The sequence below is a fragment of the Vanessa atalanta genome, chromosome 16, assembly GCF_905147765.1.
Source record: "Vanessa atalanta chromosome 16, ilVanAtal1.2, whole genome shotgun sequence".
Classification (NCBI taxonomy): domain Eukaryota; kingdom Metazoa; phylum Arthropoda; class Insecta; order Lepidoptera; family Nymphalidae; genus Vanessa; species Vanessa atalanta.
Genome location: NC_061886.1, coordinates 11,876,508 through 11,887,499, shown reverse-complemented (window position 1 = coordinate 11,887,499; position 10,992 = coordinate 11,876,508). Strand labels below are relative to the sequence as shown.

Below are 10,992 nucleotides of genomic sequence, written 5' to 3'. Positions count from 1 at the left end.
TTGGATAAGGTTATCGTTCATTTTTTAAATAAAAATGATTACTGTGACATGACATAACTTAACATAAACAGCCTGTAAATTTCCCACTGCTGGGCTAAGGCCTCCTCTCCGTTTGAGGAGAAAGTATGGAGCATATTCCACCACGCTGCTCTAATGCGGGTTAGGCTACTGTGACATAGCTATTATGTATGTATGTATTTTATAACACATGACGCACATAACAATACATTTTACAAACTTAAACTTAATTAATTCAACCTGAAAAAAAAATCCAAATCATTTAACTGTTTCTATGATAAAAGGTTGAAATAAAAAAAGTAAATCTCAAGTTAACCTATTAAGAATTTCCTCAACGAACGAAAAGTTTTAAACTATGACAATTATCATTGTGTTTGTTTTGAGCTGCAGTTACGCCGGAACAAACCTCGGTAGGTACTCGTATTGTAATGGTAATGCTATGGAAATGTAAGACGATGTTACACTAAGCATTTTAGACGCCATATATTATGCTGACATTACTACGAATAACAATGAAATATTGTTATTACCATAACCAGATTGCGGGTTCAAACCCGGGCGAGCACCTGTGTTTTCATGTGCTCAATTCGTGTTTATTCATCTCGTCGCGGTGAAGGAAAATTGTGGGATGAATTTATGCCACATTAACCAATCCGTATTTAAGTAGTTTTGTAAATTGAATTTCGAATCTTCTCAATGGAAGAGTTAGCCCAGTTGTGGGAACTTACTAGCTTCTCATTACACATAATATGTGAAGCTTTGCATCAGAAACCTTTTATTTCGAAACGTACATTACGACAGAAAATAAGAAGATAAAACCTATTGTAATATTTAATTAAGAATATTTCGAAAGGAAATAGTCGAGGAATTAAATTACAACATTATCATCCATACTAATATTATAAAAAGATAAAATTTGTTTGTTTCCATGTAAGTAATCTCCGAAATTAATAATTCATATCCTATTTTGTTTTACTGAAAGAAATACTATTTTATTCCTATGTCATACCATTTTCTACATAAATAAATTGAGAAAAGGTATAAACACAGTCTCGACGCGATTGTAAAAAACAGATAGTTTTTAATGCATAACCTAAAATAAAAAGATAATAAACGAGATGATGATGATGAAAATAGTTAAACATTTAGAATATTAAATCCACTTTTAATGGATTGCTTGTATTTTTTGCTTGTAGACATCTCTTAGCCCTAGTGGTCCGTTGCAGTGGCTGCTCTATAAAGCTATACAGTGCTTCAAACGCTGCCTTCCAACGTCAAAGTACGTAAGTCAGGCGAATCTCGACACTATCAGTGAGTTACGCGCTGAGGCTCGCAGCATACTGAGTCTAGCGGATTTATTTACTGTCTCTATGGCTTAGCTGATGGTAGCATACGCTTTTGTTACTATGTTGTATATACTATTTGATGTCCATACCCTAGAAATCGTACATAACATTTTCAATTTAAACAATATTATTAATTTTGTCTTCATTTGAAGAGTTGTGTCGCTGTTATTATCGTTCTATCTCTGTTGGTATCAAAAGATTATTTTTAGATTGTAATAACAAATAAAATTTTATTAAATACTTAGCTACATTCATTAAACTTTGCTTGGCGGGGAAAAAGAAACGTCTTTCCAGCTCGATTCTAACACATTCCATCAAATAGGGATGGTGTCAGCTCAATAAGAATTGTAAGCATTTTTTATAGATGTTTAACTTTATCTAGACACGCGGTAGCGTGTCAGCCAAGTTCTAGTAACAGAACTGGCGTGCAGCACCGTGTGTAATATTACACGAACCATTTGGAGCCACTTTTGACCTCCTCATAACTCAAAAACTATTTGACATAAATGTGTCAAATTTGGCTCATATATTGAGACTAGCGAGATACATATGTGTTCCAAATTTCATAAACGCATCTCAAATGGTTATTTAGATATTAACGTCTAAAAATCGTCATTTTTATCACTGACTGACCTATAGATCAAAACTATATCCTACTTCCAGGTGACCTAGAAAGTTGAAATTTGGCATGTAGGTAGATAATTAGGCCAATATAAAGGAAAAAATCTGAAACTGGTAATTTTTTATCATTTTATTATAATTTTTCATTTTATTGGGTCTATAGGAACACTTATATACTTATTAGTTCCTGTAATAACTGTAATAAAAAAAATTATGTAAGAACCAGCAATCAAAACTTATGACAGCCGGTCTTAATGTGGATTTTAAGGTCTTCACGTAAATATATAACAAGTTGAATACCACCCTTAAGTTTTTTAAATCCAAATATTTCCGTTTTATTACTTATTAGTATAGCTGACTTTGGTATTTATTACGTTATTAACTAGCATTTAGCGCACATCAATGGTGCAAAATCTATATATATACTTTAAAAAAAAATAATAGTTATTTCGTTACACGGCGCGCGACGTGACGCCGACGCAGCGGGATAGAAGCGTTGTGATTAAACCTTTACGCGGACGTGTCTGGGCGAGTGGTAACCGCGCTCATAAGAATTATTTCAATGCCTTCCGATGGAAGCTGCCTAGTCTATTCGACTGCATATTTTTTGTTTGAGTATACTAGTATACAACAATAAAATAGGTTTCGTGAGACGACAAAAGAAGTGAGATCTAAATTTGTGCCAAGTTAAATAGTCCTTTCTGAAATTTATTTATAACTACATAAAATATCATTTTTTCTTATAACTTGGGGTAATATATTGTTGCCTAAGGTCTGACTTGGCTAGTTCTTATATGTTTATAAACACAAATTGTAGTTTGTGTTTAGAATAACAAATTACAACTCAGAACATCTAAGAAGAATGGAGGACAGCTCAGTATTGCTTAGTTAGTATTAACGTACATTAAGAGCTGCGATGGTCCAGTCACTAGAAAACACGAATCTTAACCAGATATTGCGAGTTCATATCCACACAAGTACCATTGAATATTTGCGTGCTTAATTTGTGTTTATAATTCATTTGTAACAGGCTTAGAACTTACGAAGGCTATAATATAATTTGTATATGAGAACTAGCCAAGTCAGACCTTAGGCAACAATATATTACCCCAAGTTATAAGAAGAAATGATATTTTATGTAGTTATAAATAAATTTCAGAAAGGACTATTTAACTTGGCACAAATTTAGATCTCACTTCTTTTGTCGTTGAAGACAACAACCAAGGTATATATCATAATATTTAACTTGGCTCTCATTTTTACATTTATGTTTTTGATGGGATTCCTATTACATAAAATGTTTTTTCTCATAATTAATTTAACTATAATAAACATATCTAGGGGGAACCCAAAACCCAGCGGTTGAACACATACATATAGGCATTCATTTATAACATACAGTTCGTATACATACACCGTCTTTGTCTTTTGAGCTTTAGCTTACTTAGATCGAGCTTTATGAAAGCTTTATCTGGATAAGTACTGACGGCTCATCAGATATTCTACCAAACCGCCAAACAGCAATACTTAGTATTATTGTGTTCCGGTTTGAAGTAACGTAACTACGGAGACAAACGACACAACACCTTAGTATTTAAAGTTGATGACACATCGAGTTGTTAATATATTTTGTAACAACACCAACGTCTATGGGTAATGTATAACCTATTTAAAATAACAAAACACCCAAACACGAAAAAGAGTAAAGTATTATTGAAAATCAGTCAACCTTTATTGTTATTTAGTAAAGTATTATTGAAAGTTCTGCAATCAGTCAACCTTTATTGTAATTTAAATAAAGTACATTTTTCATTTTAAATATGTTTTAACAAGTGCTCGACTAGCAATAGCGTTTACAGGTCAAAATAAATGTTAGGATATGACTGAAAAGTTAAGCAGAGGAGAGTAGACAAAATGAAACTTCAATAATTACGAATAACTATAATGTTTATTTATATGCAGGTATACAAAGGTAACTTGAGGATAGTCGGTACTGGGTAGGTATATACTAGCGAAATGACTACAGATATGTAGGTAATATAGACTCTCAGCAAACAACACATATCTCATACGATTCAAAACATTATTTTCATAACACATTGAGTTGATTTTGGCTTGCTAAGTTTCTAATATTATTGCACGTGTCCTTTTTTACAAGTGTTTACAAGTTTTGTAGCGTAGAAGCAGTTATTAGCATATTTGTTGGTAATACCTATTCCAGTAACGGAGAGGTTTCGTCGCGATGTTTACTTTTAGTAAGTACTTAGGATGTGAAATTATAGTTTGTTCTTTTCTTACATCACGCAATCTTGGTCCGATTGGATTGGTATAAGTCAGTATTTCAGGCCTAGACAAATTTCATATTTACAAAAATAATTACAAAATATACTATAAAATACTCATTAAGAGTTCACTTATAAATAATCCATTACTCGCATCATTTTTGATCGGATAGTCCGTATTTCAAACGCGGCTACGAGGTCAAAAACACATTGACAGTGTTTCAATATCAAGATTTAAAAAAAATAAGAATACTATTAATTTAAGGTATGACTTAATTTTTAATTTTCTGCAATAAATTAAGAGTCTATTAAGTCGTAATCAGCTTGAGCCCATTAAACAAAATAACTTTGTCAAGGCCGTGTTAGTGAAAGTACAAACTATAATTTACCAAAATCACCTTTCACTTATTAAAAGCTAATTCCAGATAGCATCTTACACGTGACATGTACTTAAAACAAATTAAAATAAATTTAGGGTAATATTTGGACATATATTTTACATTTATAACACTTCGATAGTGAGCATCTATTCAAAGAATATGGAATCGGAACAAGCAATTATAAACTCTAAACAGAAAATAATAATAAATAGTTATTAATTTCTAGAAATGAAATTTATAAAAATTGGAATATCGATATTTTTATGCTGACGGTACAAAAAGAAATATTTAGTTTTTCTATCAAACATCAATGGCGTACATTGCTCTGATATGATATAAGAGCTTAGTAAATAGTCCGATGGAGAGAAAAAAGATAATTATTCACAATGGTTCGTGTATTGACAATGTCTTAATTTATCAGTAATTAATCAACTTGCCTACAAATAAAATCGTGAAGGAACTTCTTAACCCTCCTCTCAAATCTTCTACTATCAAGGAACGGATTGAAACATCTACATACCCCAGATTCATTTAAGTGGCTTCATGTTACGCGATATTTCCTCTCGACATCGATTCATTTATTTAAAATACGATAAAGACTTTAACACTTGCAAAACGCATTTCAATAGTGTATACCCAGGTTCTTTGAAATACAATCTTCTGTCAATGACATTTAGATTCATTTTGGCACTTCGCTTTTAAATGGTAACTTAGGACATTATTTTCAATATGATCAGATTATTATTTTCTGTTTAGAGCTCACATTTTACAAGTCTTGCCCGTAAATCTTAGGATGATTATTATATATTACAAGGCCGGTAAATATCGAGTTTAAAACATCGTACAAAACGCTTACACATACCTCCTTTAATTGTTCAGTAATCGTTGTTTATATTACCCAAAATCTTTTTACAACTTTACATTATAATAGTATAATTTATAGTACAAATACACTCTTTAAAAAAAACTAAATAAAAACTGCTATAAAAGTTTCTGACTAGATTAAAAACAAACGTACGATTGCGATAAATGCACTGTCAGTCTTATTTCATAAAATTAAGTCAATGATTCCGTCTTATTGTATTTCATGAGGTAAATAAATAATCGTCTTCTTGAAATATTTAACGAACATCACCAAACGAGAAAGCTAGTAAATATATGCTTAATCGACAACCTTTTGATCTTAATTTATTTTTATAAAGTATATAATTTATCGTTTTATAATTAATACCATCGATCGTAACGTTACGCGTTATATGTCATTGCATCTCTTTCTATCCTTAATATCCTACCAGAGGTGGGAGCGTGACAGCAATAGTATCCGTGGAATAAGGTATTCATTGGTATTTCATTAAATTGCTCTTATAGCAATAATTTTAGTTATTATTTTGTCAAATTGCCAATTATCTCTCATGGTTAAATAAAAATATATTTTTTAAATAAATTACATTATACTATATTAATATTCTTAGGGCAGATTTGTATAGTTCGCCAAGTCTTTTCCGTTCTTGTACATAGACGTGATGATGGGATCCAGGTTGTGATACTCTTTGCCCGAGCGAGGTCGAAGGGTGCTCGTCGGTTGACGATTTAACCTGAAGAAAAATAACAATATACTGAATATCAGTTATAAAACTGTGATACTCTAATTTAATGTTATATTTTTTTAAAACTGTATTTTATTTGTTTAATGATTTCATATTTAAATTTTCAAAAGTTAATATTATTTTTATATTGTAGCGACATTAATTGTCTACTAATTTATAAAAAATAAATCTAATGGCCTGGATCCGAGGAGAACCGGCGAAGGAAAAGCAAAATTAAAAATATTTTTAGAACAAAAATTCTTGTTTAAATTTAATACAATTATATTTTTCATTTGAAACGGCCCGTAAGCGATCGTTTCATTCCGGAGGTGTGCTATCATCTAAAGTCATTGCTTTTATAATAGGCCTTTTGTGAACAAACGTTCCTTAATAGTTCTTGTTAAACTTGTTATTAAAAACTACATTTAATTAGAATAATATTATATAGGTGAAAACTGCAAAATTAATAATTAAAGCAAGATTTTAAGCACGAAGTCTAAAGAATTAATTCTTTTTGGTTTTACGTGTTTTTAACGTCGAGCAAATTAAATCAATCGCGCCCAATCCCCTAATAAATAAATATTCCGAAAGAAACGTACACAAATTGTAGTAGACATGTTATACTGTTAGCTGTACTGGGTATTAATTGGGTAAGATTAATTAGGTAGGTTTCTATCGTAAAATCAGATTTTTAGAAGATACAAAATTGTTATATTAATGGATCTTAGTAAAGCGCGGTATTAGTATAAGTTGACTCTAATATAATTTACTTTATTTTACTTTATTAGGGAAACAAACAGTACAAGTCATTCTTAAAGTTATAATATAAAAATTAGCACATATACCAGTAAAGTTTCCACTTATAACTAAAAACATAATAAGAGCAAAACAAATTAATTATAATATCTAACATAACAATAATAAGGAAAAACAAAACTATGAAAGAAGGGCAAATTTAAAAAACGAAATTAAAGATCTATGTTATATGGTTCTAACACAAATTTCCTGAAGTTAGCAACTGATTATGAAAATATATCAATGCTGGAAAATTTAGTGTTATATTCATATAATAGGATATACTTGTAATTAACTAGCCCAAGCTGAAAGGATGGACAGTCCAAATCTGTGGAAACTTCACATTCAGGTTAATCTTGTAAAATGACATGACGTACCGCTTGTAACTTAAATAAATAATAATCGAAATCGAGTTGTATAAGAATTAATTCATTTAAAATCTTTCCATAATAAAAAGTAACTTTTCCAAACCTTCCTCCCATGGGTGTGTCCGAAGATGAATGTGAAGATGTTAAGGATAGAGTTTCTATATAATCCGACATATCTGAAGTTCCACTTGAAGTACTGTGTGTATCCAAAACACCTAAAATTAAAACCGTTATAAATATTTTAAGATAAGTTATATTTAGCAAATTTTATTGAGTATAATTATTAGGACTGTAACCAAAGATAATTGGTTCAATTCAATGAAACACAGCTAAGTTTTCACGAGCTTAACTTTTTTGGTATTTGTTATATACTAGGCGTAAATAATTATAAAATTATTTAACATTATTATTACTCCTTACCTTTGAACTGTTTTGGTGGTAAGACCGGTACTTCAGCTTCCGCAGAGGATGATTTCGCATGAATATTATGGTTTTTGTGTATTTGCATGGGTTGGTCTCTCAAAAGATCTGATGATTTTGACTTCCGTGGCAAAGAGGAATGTATGGAACCTGATAGATTTCCTCGCAATCTTTTATGTACCATATAATGATATCTAGAGTGACCAGATGTCAAAGGCATTTCAAACTCTTGGAACTCGCCACCGCCGTGTTTCAATGAACAGCTCGATACACCAGAATCATTAGAGCTGGACGAGTCTCTATTTCCACCTTTGCAAGGTACACTAGATGATCTCTTTATGGCTGCATTATCCATGTGTTTATTTCGTAGGTGTGGAATATCTTTCATTGAACTTTCTTCTGATGTCTTGTTTTCAGATCCAGAAGATTTACAACAGTCATAATATTCTCGATCATTATCACAAGGTGACGACAGTCTATTCTCTAGAGCCAAATTTCTTAAAGTTTCCATTGATGACGATGTTGCATGACTCCCTATACTGCTGTCAAATTCTTTTAAGTCTTCGAGAAGTCTTGCGGAGTCTACAGAGCTTGATCTTTTTTGTATCGCTTCCTTACTACTATTTGATGATATATCGAAGCTTAGCATACAATTTCCACTGCCGTGTAATGTAGGTATACTCAATGATTTTTCAATTTCTGTTCGGTGTACTTTCGCAATAGGATGTTTTAAGCTTTGAGACCAGTTCGGATTTGGAGACATTGGAGTATAACCCGGATTGTTTCCAATTGGGCGGTTAACTAAACAACTTTTAACATCTTTTGATGGTTCCATAAGTAAATACTCATCAGATTTATTTTTTATATCATGTAAAGTAGTTGACTTGCAGTGGCCACATTTTAGGCAGGATCGGGTTTTTTTGGGTAAAGTAGTGGTAGCGAGATCTATATTAGCGCTAAGAGCATCTAATTCATTTTGAGTTACACCAGCTTTCTTTAACAAATCTTTTGCATTTTCATAGTACTCTAACGACAAAGCAAATTCCAAATTTTCATAATTAGCGTATGGGCCCTCAAAATCTTTACATTCATTTGGTTCTAAGTTTTGATAATTTGTGAATACTATTTCAGTTGCACTGTCTTGGGTTTTATCTTGATCACCAGTACTTTGTCTATTGGTCTTTCTCGAAACATCCACTGTCGCATATAGTGCCATATCATCTAATTTGCTACTATTGAGAATTTCTGTGTTAATTTTTTCATTGCTCGTGTTTCTCTTACAATACGGCAGACTTATTAAGTTATTAGCCCAATTTGTTACTTTTTGACACGGACAATCAACTGGTTGCAAATTTTCTTCGCATTCTACAATAACTGGCTTCTTTTTCGAACCAAATTTTAATATACATCCGCACTTTTTCTTCAATACTAATGACCCTGGTGTTGAAGTATTTGTCACTTGGAAAAGATCATCAGCCAGAGCGGCTTTAATTCTCTTTGGTGTGTCATAATATTTTTCCTTGTCAACCTGTAAAATAATAAAAAATTTAGAAAATAGTTTAGCTTATGAAATGTGTATTTTAGATCACTTGCTGTGAAATTACCTCAGCATACGATGTTTTGGGAACATCATAGTTTTCATAAGGACCTACTTTTGGATTATTACTAGAGCAGAAGTTATCATTCATAGCACAGCTACATCCTTGTGGCGGTAATGGTGCTGGTGGTTTCTTTTGATCAAAATGTGCTGGTTTTGGTGGCCTAAGTGGTGGTTTTTCTTTACAGTGACATGTATCTTTCCTTATAGTTTTTGGCGTTAAATATTCTGTGCTATTAGAGGAATTGTCGGAGCAACTTTCAGGAACGGCTTCCATTGTCCAAGCGGGATTAAATTGGCTTCCTGCATTCAGAGCTACAGTTGAAGATCGAGAAACACCGCCAAGCTTAGTCAGGCAGTTATTACAACGCTCTAGTGTGATGTGGTCTGCGTCGTTCCATAGTGGTTTCACACCTATTTCGGTATCTGGTCTGTATTCGTTTTCATCATAACCTCGTTTCTCTGCTGATGGCCAATAAGGTGATATATCTCCGCAATCTTCTCCGAAATAATTTTCCTCATACAAAGCGCTTGCATTATCTGTTACTGATTGATCACCAGTGTTAAAATCAGATAAGCGGGTATTAGGTCGAGATTTGAATCTGCGTTCTGTTCCTGTAATAAAAAATGCAAACAAAAATATTACATTTAATGAGAAAAATAATATTTTATAAATAATATGCGAGCTACTATACCGCTACCCCTCGACGCAGGAGTTCTTTGTTGAAGATTTCCTTGTGCTGCTTGATCAAATGCATCTGTTATATCCTGGGCTTGGTCGGTAATCAGCATATGGAGTCCCTCCCCCTTGCCACAATGAGATCCACCCTCAAAGCAAAACCGACCCTCCACTACACCATAGCGCCTTTAAACAGCACACGAATATTATAAATAATAACAATGTCAAACAATCAATTAAATAATAAAAAAAATCATATTAATGCCAAATTGTATTCAATGAAATAATTATACGAGTATATTATATGAAAAAATAGGTCATGAGATCATGTTTGAATAACATACTCAACTATTGTATGTAAAAAACAATTATTTCTAAAGGCATACTGTGTTAATTCATAAATCATTAAAAAAACTAAACAAATCGGCAAATTTGTACGGACTTATAACATTATTTCTAACTTTAAAACTTTGCATTACAGTGGCTTAACTGGAAACTGCAAACAAGCAGAATACAGCAATAGCAAAGACTAAGTTCAGCCGAGATCATTAAAACGTTGCTTCCTGTTTCTATGTGAACTTAGTTACTAAAATCATAAACCATTTCATTTAAAAAATGTATACTTAAATTTTTCTATCAAAATTTTTTTATGTTTAAATTCGTAACGTTTGAACGTATGAACTATTAATCAAAGTAATATTTATTTGTTTTCCAAAAATAATTTCCAAGTAAAGAGCACTAAAGTATTATATTTCAGTTTAATAGCGAAACAGTAAATCGTATCAGTTAATCTTTTTAATCACAAGTAACCCACATTACATGATCATTTTTCACGAGGCTAACAGGCCGTGACGCGGTCGTAATTTCAGAAATATGTGCATCAAAGCATTTGAGGAAAAT

The 10,992-nt window shown here is 32.0% G+C and overlaps 1 protein-coding gene across 1 annotated transcript in view; it reads right to left on the bottom strand.

Annotated features, from left to right (window-relative positions):
* Positions 1-6,115: 6,115 nt before the first annotated feature.
* Positions 6,116-10,992, bottom strand: part of LOC125070141 — a 59,577-nt gene continuing 54,700 nt past the window's right edge. Inside the window, exons 3-7 of the mRNA XM_047679841.1 lie at positions 10,115-10,278; positions 9,421-10,022; positions 7,817-9,344; positions 7,500-7,611; positions 6,116-6,242 (exon numbers count right to left, since the gene is read on the bottom strand). Coding sequence (XP_047535797.1) covers positions 6,116-6,242; positions 7,500-7,611; positions 7,817-9,344; positions 9,421-10,022; positions 10,115-10,278 — 2,533 coding nt within the window. The remainder of the gene's footprint in view (positions 6,243-7,499; positions 7,612-7,816; positions 9,345-9,420; positions 10,023-10,114; positions 10,279-10,992) is intronic.